This window comes from Myodes glareolus, chromosome 14 (genome assembly GCF_982192425.1).
Source record: "Myodes glareolus chromosome 14, mMyoGla1.1, whole genome shotgun sequence".
NCBI classification, from domain to species: domain Eukaryota; kingdom Metazoa; phylum Chordata; class Mammalia; order Rodentia; family Cricetidae; genus Myodes; species Myodes glareolus.
In genome coordinates, this window is record NC_142039.1 from 64,192,591 (window position 1) to 64,205,950 (window position 13,360).

Below are 13,360 nucleotides of genomic sequence, written 5' to 3' on the forward strand. Positions count from 1 at the left end.
TGTCTCAGAATGTGCTCGGGGAAGATGGGAAGGTGTGTGGACGGGACCTACTTTTCACGATCTGGCAGAACGGGCAAAAGTTTGATTTCGATTTAAGGAAATTGAAGAAAGCCATCACGTGTGACCCACAAGTTCAAGTGGCAAGGGGATATTAGTGGGTGTAACCAACCCTGCCTCCAGAAGAGAATGAGGAGGCATCTCTCACTGCTCAGAAAGCAGAGGCTGGAGAGCCTGGCCGGCCGGAACCCCACTTCTGTTCTCTACCAGGACTTGCAGCACTCTCCAAAGTCACCTGTCTGGCCCGTGTCCTGAGGAGGGCCGTGAGACGAAGGTGTGCAGACAGATTACCAGGGAGACTCTAGCTCAAGGACCGACTTCTGGGCGATCAGCCTGGGGCCCCTCAAAATCCGCTCTACCTGGTGTCCAGTCTCTGCCTCAGTCAGCCCGGTCCCACCCCAAAGCGAAGGCGGGACTTGACTAAAGTTCAACAACAGCGTCTTGGAGGGCGTGTCCTGGGTGTGACTAGAGACAGCCCCGCCTTCTAGTGACCCGCCCCTCACTTAGGCCCCGCCTCCACCTAGGCAGGCTACCCTGATCGTTGCAGAGCGCTCAGGATGCCCCGGGTGTCTGCGACCCTCCGCGGCAGGGCTAAGCCACGGGGGCGGGCCGGGAACGCCACGCCGGCCCCAGGGAACGAAACAGGTGAGGACTGGGGCCGCGGGTCTCAGAGCCCTTTTCAAAGACGAAGAAGCGGAGGGGCGAGGGGTTGCCGTGCTGGGGACCGTGTCCAGGAAGGGGGCGTGCGTCGCACCGCCAAGGCCTCTCCGAGAAGGAACTTTTCCCGACTTCCCGTGGTTGCAACGGGCGACCCCCAACTGAGCCGAAACCGGCAGCGAGCGGCTCGAAACCAGACGGCGGGCATCTCCTAGCGTTTGCACGAGTTCGGCAATAGTCGCCCCGCCGCCGTCCCGAAAGCCTGCGGAAGTCGGAACCGGCTTCACCTGGCGGGGTGCGCGGCCCGGGGGCGGAGGGAGCTGCCGGGGTGGCCTCTGGGTGGGAGAGAGGTGTTAATCTTTGAAGTTCTTCGGTGACTACTCCAGCCTCACTTTGTAAAACGGGAAAGTGAGCCTGTGAGAGCGGAGAGGCTGAGGTTAGCCAGCAGCCGGTACCCGGCTTGCGCCTAGGCTGTCAAGAGGTCTCTGGAAGGAGGCAAAGTGACTTTTAGGTGTGTCTTTTCTAAAATGTGCTGAGGAGGGCTTTGTTTTTGTTGTTGTTGTTGATGGTGGTGGTGGTGTGTGTGTGTGTGTGTTGATTTTTTGAGACACAGTTTCTCGGTAGCTTTGGAACCTGTCCTAGAACTAGCTCTTGTAAACCAGGCTGGCCTCGAACTCAGAGATCCGCCTGCCTCCGCTCCGAGTACTGGGGTTAATGGCCTCCGCCAACACCACCCGGCCTCATTAAAAGGGTTCTAATCTCGGTTTTGGTAAATCTGAGAAACAACCAAAACTGAACCTCTCATTTCTTCCAAGAGCTCCATCCTGTGAAGCCAGGAGATGTCTCTGAGGAGGGCTTGGCCCCATTGCTCTGGAGGTAGCATTGCCCTCACCTTAGTGTTGTGGTTCTCAACCTTCCTAATGCCACGACCCTTTAATACTGCTCCTCAAGTTGAGGTGACTCCATAACCATAACATTATTTTGTTGCTATTTTGTAACTGTAATTTTGCTACTGTTATGAATCCTAGTGTAACTATCTGTGTTTTCTGATAAATATCTGTGTTTTCTGTTAGTCTTGTGAAAGCATCTTTTGACTTCCAAAGGTGTCCAGACAAGGTTGAGAACTGCTGCTCTAGTGGATTTGATTTGTCTGATACTATCTCAGCGGGCCAGGCCGTTGCTGGCCCCACAGGTGTGCTTAGTTTTAGCTTCCTGATTGTTAATCCACAGGAGTACCTGTGTGTTTATGGAGACCAACCCTGGGCCTGGTAGTACTGGAGGAAAGGGGAGCTCCAGTGGTGAGCACCTTCTGCCTGGAGGAATAGGTCACCAACTAGGCCCTAGGGTGGCCTGAGGCCCTGCTGACTTTGCATACAAAAGACTATTTGCATAAGGAATCTCAGGAGAAGGTCCAGAGAGGTCAGAGTCTTTTGGTTGTCCCTGGCCCTGTCTGGCTTCAGGAAGGAGATTAGTGTCCTCTCAGTGTGTCCAAGTCCCCATTGTTGGAGTTTTGGTTGCAGTCCCCTCACACCTGGGATGAATCCTACCCCAGTGCCTCAGTTCCCTTAGGAGACCCAAGGTGAGTGCTGTGTCCCTGGGGCAGGGCTAGCCGAGTACAAAGGGAGTCCTTGTCCTTGAATAATGCAGTAGTGGGGCTTCGGCTGCCTGTCTTATTTGTTTAATAGGCTGGGAAAGCTAAAGAAGGGGTCTGAAACCTCTTGGAGATAGTTTGGTGCTGTCAAAAGAAAAAAAAGATAATTGGGATGTTAAATTATAATTGGCTCCCACAATCTGTAGAATGGGCCCTGTACTGAGTAGGCCACAGGCATTCTGAAGGTCAGGTCTCCTGTGGGCAGGAAAGGCAGACTCTGAGCTGGACTAAGAGTGTTGTCATCGTTCCCCCCACCCACCTCCCTCAGCCAGGGTCTCCTATCGGATGGACTGGAGGGAGGATTTTGACGCAGCCCCGAGGGCAGCTCCTGAACTCCCTAGTCCGGGATGTTTTCCAGGAACACAGGGTTCCAGTGGCTGCCAGCCACCTTCTGCTGACTCCGGAAGGAACCTTGGAAAGTACAAAAAGAGAAGCTCAAATGGATAGGTGCTGGTGGGCCTTTTGAGTGTCCTCTTGACCTCATCCTTGAAGCCTGCTGTGCCCATATTACATAGGGTAAACTGAGACCCAGTGTGATTCAGCGTGTGGCTCCCCCAGAAGATTCAGGGCTACATTTCCCTTGGTTAGAGTATTCTCTGTCTTGCCATGGAAGGGAGGCCCACAGCTGATGATATGGAACCCAGCCTAGTTGGCCCATGGTTTCAGGGGCATGGGAAGATAGGTTCAGAAGGCACAGATGGCTTCCCAGGGGAAACACGGCCAGGCTTTGGGCCTTGCGTACTCAGTGTTAGAGCCACATGTTGTCCTGGCTGCTGGTGTCTCAGGGTCCCTGCTGTCAGAGTGCCTGTGTATGTGTAAGTCAGTCATTGCAAAGAACTTTGAACCCCACCACCACCACCACCATGATTCACTTTTGGCATTTGGAGAGATGCAGACCCAGAGAAAATTACGTAAGGTAGGAAGGAACACAAGCCTGGCTACCAAGTCCTGTCAAGGCTGTGTCCAGAAGCCCGCCTCACATAGCCTCTGCCAACATAAAAGGGAACTTATTAACAAAGTCAGGGTGAGGGGATCGCGGGCCCCAGGAAGGACAGAAGATGCTGGCCTCCGCCTGTGGTCCAAGGTTCCAGATAAAAGATTAACAAACAAGGCTCTTTCTCCAGGCACCCGGCTGGCCTCAAGGACCTGGGGGAGGAGAAGGGAGAAGGAGAGGGGCCCCTCCCAGATGCAGCCCTGTGCACCTCAGGGAGGAAGGATCTGGGAACACAGCTACTGCAAGTGGACTGGGTTGAGACTCATGGGCTGGGAGGGTCACCTTGCTGTACCCATCTGTCCTGTGCTCTGTCCTGAGCCTAGAGGACCAGGCTGGGTCATGTGTGTTTTTCATATTAGCATTAATCCCATTTATTTCATTTTTTTTCGGTTACTTTTCACTCTCTTGAAGATTTACTTTCACATGGAACAAAAAAGTGCCCCTGACTCAGGGTTACCGAACTGTCCAGAGGAGCAAAGATCAGATGCATGGACATGGTGGATTGAGGGATATGCTGTGTCCAGTGTCCAGGGGCAGTTCCCAAAGAGGGCTGAAAGTCACCTGCTGTCAGCTTAGCTGGGTGCCTGCCTGGGAACGTGGCATGTCTTCACGTTAGTTAGGAAGTAGAATGTACCCGCTGGGGCTGGACGTGGAGGGGCAGATGGGCTTGATATTTAGACCCTAGGCATAAGGAGTCCGTGAAGCATTGATGAGGAGTAACTGTGGGTCTGTAGATTAAGTTTGGAGGTCTATCTCTAAGTACCCGTTGTTTGTTTTTCCGAGACAGGGTCTCTGTGTAGCCTCGGTTGTCCTGGAACTCTGTAGTTCAGGCTGTCCTCAAACTCAGAGCTCTGCCTGCCTCTGCCTCTCTAGTGCTGGATCTAAAGGCGTGTACCAGCATGCCTGGCTCTTGGAAATGCCTTGAAGCATCCCTTGAAGAGGTCTACCTGTGTCTCTCATGCTGCTTTTGAGCTCTCGGCCCTGCCTGCTTCAGTCTCCTGAGGGCCTGTGCCACTGCACCCAGAGAATCGCAGGCCTCAGACTTTGACAGCCTATCTCTGCCTGGCTGGTGCTGTCTGTGCAATCATTTGACCACTCGCGGCTGAGGAAACCCAGGTGCCCACCCTGTGTTTGCCTTGAGCAGATCTAGAAGATGAGTTTACCCCAGAGCAGAATCTACTAGCCTTGCAGGCCCAGGGATGGGTAAAAAAGACCCCTGTTGGGATAGAGGTCCCTTGTGCTGTGGACTTGGGAGACGAAGACTTGTGCATGCGTGTGTGCCTGCATGTGTTTTAGTACCTGTAGCATGATTAATAAGAACCCAGAGACAGAAATTGGGGTTCAACCTGAAGGTCAGAAAAGCAAAATAGTCAGTCGCTGGCTCGTCCCTCTACCTCAGTCCAAAGTGGCGATCCTGCCTCCAGGAATCTCAGAATGAGACTGTGTGAATGCTGTCTCCTCCCGTCTTATTTCCTCTCTAGGGCTGGGATTAAAGACATGCACCTCTACCAGTTTTGGCAAACTAGTGTAGCTACTGGGATTAAAGGTGTGTGTCACCACTGCCTGGTCAGTGCGGCTGTTTTATTCTCTGAACTTTCAGACAAGCTTTATTTATTAAAATACAAATAAAATATCACTACAAGCACCCTTGGTCTGGAGTGCTTGAGACATGGCTTAAAGTCTTACGTGAGGGATGCAGTTCAGTTGGTGGAATGCTTGCCTAGCATGCATGAAGCCCTGGTTTCCAACCCTGGCATGGCACAAACCCAGTGTGGTGGCACACCTAATCCTATCTGGAGAGGTGGAGGCAGAGGGTTAGCAGTTGATTCGCTATACTGTGAATTCAAGGCAGCCTGATGAGACACTGGATCAAGTTCCACTGAGGCAGGTTCTGTGAACCAGCCCTACCCTCCCAGGGACCCAGAAGGGCAGAATACCCATTTTGCAGGTGGGGAAGTCTGAGGCCAACTTGAAATGTGGGCTGAACTTGTTCTTGAATCAGATCCAGGAGTCCAAGTGTCTTCCCCTGCCCCAGTATGGGGGAAAAGTCTGGGGACTTGTTTTGGGGAGACACACCCAGCCAGGGCCACTTTCTCTGTGCTTCCTTCAGCTTGTTTAAAGGAAGTTGGGTCTACCTGTTTTGAAGTCTCCTTGAATAACACAAGGAGGGGCATATCCCCACTGTCCACCTCTGTCCTTTGCCTAAACTTCTCTATTTTAACTTTTTTTGGTTTTTTTCCGAGACAAGGTTTCTCCGTAACTTTAGAGCCTGTCCTGGAACTAGCTCTTGTAGACCAGGCTGACCTCGAACTTAGAGATCTGTCTGCCTCTGCCTCCTGAGTGCTGGGATTAAAGATGTGCGCCACCACCACCCGGTTCTCTATTTAACTTTTAAAATGGAAGAACAGTGGTTAGGAGGCTGGACTCTACACCCTGTGAGTTCCCTAGAGGGCTGGTAGAAATGCCATGTTTGAGACCAGGACTGCCCTTGAAGCCTCTCTATCCTGAGTCTCCCTAAGTCTGCCCAGGTTCTTCTCTCCACCTTGCCTCCTTCATACCTTCTGCTCCGGGGCTGCTATCCCTCTGGTTAGACTTCACTAGAGGTGTTTTCCTGCTTTTATGTAGCTCTTCAGTTTGACAGAAGTTTCTGAGCAGATGGCCCTCTTTCCTTGGTCGCTGTTGGTAACTTTACCCTTCATCCCCCACAGTTGTGAGGCTCCATGACAAGGCAGGAAATCTGCCTTTTAAGATTCGTGACTGACTGACTGTGAGGTATACCGAGGCCTACAGCCGCTAGCTGAGGACAGGCACCCTGTCCCAGCAGAGCCCTCCCCACAGCACCGGATGTGGCTGCTGACAGACATAGTGTGAACCAAGTGGGGACATTGCGGTGCCCCACCCTCTCTGCAGCTAAGACGTATGTAGGGGAAGTGGACCGCTGGTGGTTTCCTTGATGGGCCACAGACTTCTCTTCATCCAGTCCACTCACATCGCTGCCCGGTGTTTCATTTGCAGGTGATGATACAAGCCCAGGGTAAGAAGTCCCCAGGTGATAAAGGCTGCCCTGAGCTAGGTCCCCTGGCTCCACAGTCGGGGCTAGCCCGATCTTGGTACAGCCCCAATTGGAGCTGTAGTCTGTTGCAGCCATCCTGTGTGGCAGATACTTCTGCATCTGGACCCTTTGTGATGATGTTCTAGTTTAGCAAAGGCCTGTGCTGGGGGGCCACTGTGGGTGCTGCTACCCACCCCCACCTCGTCTCTGTCTGGCTTGTGACCAGACTGGTAGCAGGTGGCGAGGGTGGGCCTCTGCTCTGCCAGCTCAGCTGCAGAAGAATGCAGAAGTTGTGACTCTAAATTGAGGACTAGGAAGTGTTGGCTGCCTGGCATCCTGGAGAAGAGCCCTGGGCCTGGCTAGTGTCTGCCCAGCTATGTCTACCACAGCTCCAAAAATCCCATGGCCACTTCCCTGGCCAGGGGATAGTGTGTTTCCACATTCCAGGATTCTGAAAAGGCAAAGGAGGAGTGTGGACCATGATTAGTCCGTGAAGTCAGCTTCCTTTGGTCCTACCCTGATGTCTATGAGGGCAGAGCTGATGCTTCATGAAGCGAGATGAGACCCTGGAATTAAGAGTTCAAATTATGGCCAGGTGGTAGTGGCGCATGCCTTTAATCCCAGCACTCAGGAGGCAGAGGCAGCTGAATCTCTGTGCGTTTGAGGCCAGACTGGTCTACGGAGAGTTTCAGGACAGCCAGGGCTACACAGAGAAAATAAAATAAAATTATGACTGTACCTGTGACAGCTAGTGATCCAAAGACAGTGAAGGTTAGTACAGGTCTTCATGCTCTCATGACAAGCATTTACTGGCTGAGCCAGCTTCTCCCTGGCCTTCTTGTGTCCCTGGTTGCTTCCTAACCTTTTGCTATAATTTGTGCCTGTGCATTAGCATGTTTGTGCCTTGACGGTTGAATCTGCTTCTTGCTAGAGTGCGGATGCTTCCCAGACTGTGGCTGTCTCTCCAGGCTCTGAGGTGACCGTTCTGCTTCCAGGAATGGAGGTAGCATCATGGTGTGCACCACGTGAGCCCTCACGCTCACCAGATGCCACCCAGGAAGGCTTGACTACCACTGCCACCCGAGGAGTCCCTTTTCTGCCCCCAGGGTTGCTGGTTTTCGTCATCATCGCCGTTGGTTGTGTCGTGCTGGGACGGAACCCAGAGCCTTGATGTTAGCCCGGTGCTCTGGCAGGGTGACACCCCCATCTTGTTTTTTTCCTTTTTATCAGCTCCCTTGGGCCTGGAGAGGTGATACCATGGTGAACAACCCTTGCAGCTGGGTTTGGTGCCTCACACTTAATCTCAACCCTTGAAAGACAGAGGCCTTAGGATCTCTGTGAGTTCGAGGCTAGCCTGGTCCACAGAGTAAGTTCCAGGACAGCCAGGGCTACACTGAGAAACCCTGTCTCAAAAAACCACCACAACAAAGCAACATAAAAAATAAATAAATCTTAGCGACCTTGCTGAGAGAAAGATCAGCTGTCATTCAAGTTTCTTGGCTTGCTGCGTGGTAAGCATGTTTTTGTGGTTGATAGCCATTGTATTTCTTATATTCCATGCTTACACATTAGCTCATCTGAGTTAATGTTTATCTTTCTGTTATTAGGAGAAACATCGCTTTTCCTGTCTGTCTCTCTCTCCTCCCTCCCTCCTGCCTTTCAAACAACGCTTCAGCCTCACAGCCACCTCTTTCTTCAGGTACCTGTGCTCAGCTCCATCCGCCCCCTCAAGGCACCTTGCAAGTTGTCCGTGGAGATGGCACCTCACTGGGGACTGTGCTCATGCTCCACTGCCCCTCTGGACACCAGATGGTGGGGTCTGGCCTCCTCACTTGTGCCTGGAATGGGAGTGTCGCCGACTGGTCTTCAGAAAGCCCTGTATGCAAAGGTAACCCCCCCCCCATGCCTCAGCTCAGCTGTTGGTGGGCTGGTGAGACGGGGACCCCAAATACTGTTACACTGAAGGCTATTCCTCATTGAGGATTCTTTTCCCACTGTTGCCTACTACCGTGACTGAATACAGATATCAGACCCAAGGGCTGGCTTCCATCCCTGCTGCTGCCCTGACTCCTGACGGGTCACTCACTGTCATCTGTGATGAGGAAACAAACCCTACCCACTTCCTTACCCATTCTCCATGAATGCCTCAGGCATCCCCTGAAGGATGTTCTATTCTAGGTGCCAAGAATTCTAGGAATTGGGAGTGCGAGGGTCAGGGCTGTGCCAGCGCTGGATTCCCTGTCTCAGGGGAGGCAGATGCACTTTCTAGTTGTCCAGCTGTATGTGTAGCACAGGCAGAACCGTCTTGATTGTCCAGTGCCCGTGTGCCAGGACCTGATGGCTTTCTCCTTCTAGCTGTGCCACCGCACGAGACCTTCGGCTTCAAAGTGGCAGTGATCGCCTCCATCGTGAGCTGCGCCATCATCCTGCTCATGTCCATGGCCTTCCTCACCTGCTGCCTCCTCAAGTGCGTGAAGAAGAGTGAGCAGCGGCGTGCCGACAGGTACGGTGGCAGGTGCCCTTCCAGGAGGTGGGCCTGGCTGTAGGGTCGCTGACCGCACCTGCTAGGCACCCTGGGGCAGTGTCTGAGGGTTCCACAGGCCCAGTCTGTTCTTGTGGGTACTGTGGCTGTTGGGATTATGGGGCATAGAGCTGGGCTGTGAAGGCACAGGACGTGTGTATTGTGGGAAGGGGATCTTTCTGTCTGTCTGTGTGCGTGTGCAGTTGGTCATGTATGAACATGGGTGCGTGCATGTGGAAGTCACAGACAACCTTGGGTGTCTATCCGGGATTTTCCCTTCTGCCCCTTTTGTCTTCCTTAGGATTACAGATACTTGCATTATGTGTCCAGCTTTTTACCTGAGCTCTGGGGATTTGAACTCATCGTGTCCTCATACCGCACAGCAAATGTTTTCCCCCACTGAGCCATTTCCCCGTCCACATGCAGGGAGCACTTAGTGAGCTTGCACACACATGTGACAGTCTGTGTGTCAGTGACATTTTGGACTGCCACAGATGAATGCTCCACCCATCAGATGGGCATCACTGCCCTCACAGACTGAGAGCCTAGGATCACAGGTGTGTACCACCACACCTGGCAGTTTCACTGTGTTAAAATACACATATACAAATTCACTGAGTTACTGTTAAGGATGCTACTGGGGCACATGCAATGGCTCATGGGTAAAAGGCCCTGCTGTCAAGTGTGAGACTCTGAGTTCTATTCCTGGAACCCGCACGGTGGAAGGAGAGAACTGACCCCCAGATTGTCCTCTGATCTCCACACATGCCCTGTGGTGCATGTGCCTCCCACCACAAAATAAAAGCATAATTTAAAAAATTTGGACCCTGAATATGCTGTTCAGCTCTGAAAAAAACAAATGAGTGAAGAAACTAATTTTTTAAAAGCAGTGCTGTTTGCTCTGTGTCTCGGCGTGGTGCTCAGTGGTCAACACTGCCTCATGCTAGAAATGTCCACCTCTTGTCTGCTAAGTTGCTTTTCATTGGAGCCTACATGCTTTTCTCCGCCCATTGCTGTTACAGTGAATAGCCCAGGCCAGGGTCCCACTCCCATGCCTAAAGTGTCCTGCTGCTGTTCGCTGCCAGCCAGAGCCAGGATGAGCTGTGCAGAGGTATTTCTGCAGGTGCACAGCCGGGAACGAGGAGCCCCTCAAGGCCTTTTATCCTGCACTCTCTCCTCCAGGACGGCACAGCTTTGGTACCAGCTGAGAGGCGAGGACCTGGAGACGGTACAAGCTGCCTACCTGGGCCTCAAGGGACACAACTACAACAACAGCAGCAGCATCGGTGGTGGCCATGGTGGCGCCGGAGGTGGTGGTGGCGGAGGCAAGCCAGGGATTCAGCACAACCAGGCCCATGACAACCACAGCTTCACCACGTGGGTTATCTCGATCACAGGCTGGGGGAGTGTTAAGGGTACCCTTTCCCCAGCTCAAACTCTGCCAGGTTCTGGAACACTGGCCACCCCACATTCTGGGGACCCGGGTGCACCTAATTCTCTGGTGCCCAACCCCAGAGCTGTTCCAGTGCCCTGCCCTACCTGACATCCTAGCCCTGGCAATCGCTCTATCTGGTATGATCACCTTGAGTTTAAACTCAGTGGGATGCAGTAGCTGGCAAAGATCTTGTGCCTCTGATTGTGCTGTCTGCTCTGCCAGAGTTACTTGCCTTCCTCTCTCTTGGGTCTCCATGTTTCCTCACTTTCTCTTTTGCCTAGTGCCAGGTAGGCATCAGTGATGGCTTTCTCTCTCGATAAGCTTTATCTTTTTTTTTGATGACCTAGTAAAGGCACAATCCTTCTTGGTCTCTCTGATAGTCTCGTGTAACCTAGGCTGACCTCAGACTTGCTACATAGCTAAGGACCTAAGGATGACCTTGAACGCCTAGTCTGCCCACCTTCACCTTCCAAGTGCTGGAATGACATGTAGGTGCCACCATAGTTGCTTTGTGCAATGCTGGGAATTGAACTTAGGGCTTTGTGCATGCTGGGCAAGCACTCTTATCAACTTAACCATCTCCTCAGCCTTTTCTGACTCTAGAATCTGGCTGCCTGGATGGTAGGTAGAGTAGAAACCACCTCCAGGGTTGTGGTTGGCATTGGTGTGTCTGCCTTTGCACTCAGCATCTGGCCTCTGGGTTCTAAACGGAGGAGGCTTCTGTCCTCTGTGGTGTGCATGTCTGAGGTTCAGGCTGGAGGTCTCGTATAGACAGACACCCTGTCCTAATTAGAGTTTCTTATGATTGGTGAAACATAATCAGAAGATCAGAAAGCAAGTTGCGGAGGGAAGGGTTTATTTGGTTTACACTTTCATATCATAGTCCATCACTGAAGTCAGGACAGGAACTCAGATGGCAGGAACCTGGAGGCGGGAGCTGGTACAGAGGCCATGGAGGGTGTTGCTTACTGGCTCGCTTCCTCTGGATTGCTCGGCCTGCCTTCTTATAGATGGTGCCACCCACAATGGGCTGGGCTCTCAACATCAATCACTAATTAAGAAAACGCCTTAAGGATTAATTTCCTCAATTGAGGCTCTCTCCTTTCAGATAACTCTAGCTTAATATGGTGGATGCTTATAACCCTGAGCCTCAAAGACCCTGGCCTTGGGTTCCCAAGAAGAAGGGTACTCTAGGCCTTGGGCCATCTGCCCTCAGGCAAGGCCCACACTGCCTGGGTACTGAGCTGGCCTCTGACCTTGTTGTTGGTGCATACTCTCTAACCAGCTTTGCTGATATGTGTAGTAGTGCTGTCCTAAATTCTTCCAGATGCTTACTGCCTCCCTAAATGAGGGTACTGAATTGTCCCCATTTATTGTAATGTTAAAACACTTAATGCTAGCTGGGCATCATGGCACACACCTTTAATGCTAACTCTCCTTAGGCAAGAGGATCTCTGAGTTTGAAGCCTGCCTGGTCTACATATCTAGCTCTAAAACAGTCAAAAACAAAACACACACCACACCCCCCCACACACACACATATAAAAGAAGAAACGCGTGCCGGGGATTGGGAATATACTATAATAGCTCAACTGGCAGAGGACTTGCCTAACAAACACGAAACCCTGGGAACTGCATACACTGGACTTGCTGTCACACTCCTGTAATCCTAGCATTTATTCATTATTTCATTCACTTACTCACAAAATACTAGACCATTGCTTCATTTCTGCCACCTGTAGTTTTCCTAGTGGGGCGGTATGGGCGGGAACATGATCTGGAAATGTTTTGGGAGGTAATGCTGGAAGTAACTGCTCAGGAGAGTCCACCTGTGGGGAGGAGAGGGAGACAGCACCTTAGGAAAGGGGCATTTGTGGGAAGAGGGGACAGCCAGGCAACCTGAAGAGAGCAGAAGCCTCAAGTATAGACGCTGGGGATGGGAATGGGCTCAACAGGTGGGCATGGCCAGCTCTAATAGCCTAGAGACTTGGCTTGTGTTTGGGGAATGAGGGAACTGAAGAGGATTGGGTGTATAGAAGTTAGGTGGCCCATCTCCAGGCCCCCAGAGGGGACAAGCTCCAAAGGAAAGGGGGTGACATCTTCTTCCTGCATGGGACACCCCCAGGTCCTGACCAGGCAGCAGGGCTCCTGATGTTCTCTATACTCTGAGCAGCCCCAGGGAGTTTTCTCTGGGAGCTGGGCATGAGAGAGCTGGGGTCCAGGAAGAAAGTGCTCTTGTTGCAGGGCTTTGTGGGGGGGTGGGCACGTCTAGTAGAAGGAGATGGCCCCTTGGGCAGTGGTCTGGCCTGAGTTTATTAAGTTCCTGGGTAAGTACAGAGAAAAGCCTTCCTTCTCTTCAACACATGCCTCCTTTTCTCACAGAGACCTCAGTGACATCAGAGAGCAGGCTGGTGTGGCCTGCAGTGTGGACAAAGACCCCTGGACTTTTGGGATGGGAACTCCGAGCCCTGGTGGCTCCTCCAGCTCTCCGTGCACTTACGTGATGGTCCACGCGATGAACTCTGCAGGGCCGGCCCCTGGAATGCCTATGAGGCCCAAAGTCTATCTTCCAGGGTGACCCCACCAGCCAGAGGCCTGCAACTCAACACTTGCCCAGCTGGAGATGGGCCAGGGCAGTCAATTCCAGGTATAGGGAGTTCTTGGGAGCCTAGCTGATGTTAAAGGCTGGGGCCCCAGCAGGGAACCGTCTGTCCCGAAGGAAACCTGTGGCTGTTACAGGACCCCGCTCATTGAACTGCTACGGGAATGAGGTCCCAAAGAAGCTGCGCCATGACCAGGGTTCTTTTTACAGAGACTGAGAAATTTTAAGCAGATATAGTTTTGCATAATAGAATATGAAAATGTTAATAAAGTACTTTCAGCAATGCAGGTAGCCAGCACCTCATTCGTGGCCTGCAAGCAGGGACCCCCAGGACTTTCATCTGTAAATTGCAGGTGAGAGAAATAAATGTGTTTCCTTTGCATAAAAACAC

The 13,360-nt window shown here is 52.2% G+C and overlaps 1 protein-coding gene across 2 annotated transcripts; it reads left to right on the forward strand.

Moving 5' to 3' along the window:
* Window positions 1–565: 565 nt before the first annotated feature.
* On the forward strand, window positions 566–13,256 carry Susd3 (sushi domain containing 3). 2 transcript variants are annotated; one of them, XM_048432976.3, is made up of 5 exons: window positions 566–702; window positions 8,111–8,299; window positions 8,767–8,914; window positions 10,115–10,309; window positions 12,750–13,256. In XM_048432976.3, exons 1-5 carry the CDS (start codon window positions 615–617, stop codon window positions 12,943–12,945), a joined length of 816 nt encoding a protein of 271 aa, XP_048288933.3. In that variant the 5' UTR covers window positions 566–614; the 3' UTR covers window positions 12,946–13,256. The 2 variants fall into 2 exon arrangements, with proteins under 2 accessions (XP_048288933.3, XP_048288934.3); XM_048432977.3 differs by lacking the exon at window positions 566–702 and adding an exon at window positions 6,247–6,393.
* The last annotated feature ends 104 nt before the right edge of the window (window positions 13,257–13,360 follow it).

Coding starts and splice junctions, on each gene's coding strand:
- Susd3 (XM_048432976.3), top strand. CDS start 615: ATGCCCCGGGTGTCTGCGACCCTCCGCGGCAGGGCTAAGCCACGGGGG. Junction 8,300..8,766: donor AGAAAGCCCTGTATGCAAAG/GTAACCCCCCCC, acceptor TTCTCCTTCTAG/CTGTGCCACCGCACGAGACC. Junction 8,915..10,114: donor GAGCAGCGGCGTGCCGACAG/GTACGGTGGCAG, acceptor TCTCTCCTCCAG/GACGGCACAGCTTTGGTACC.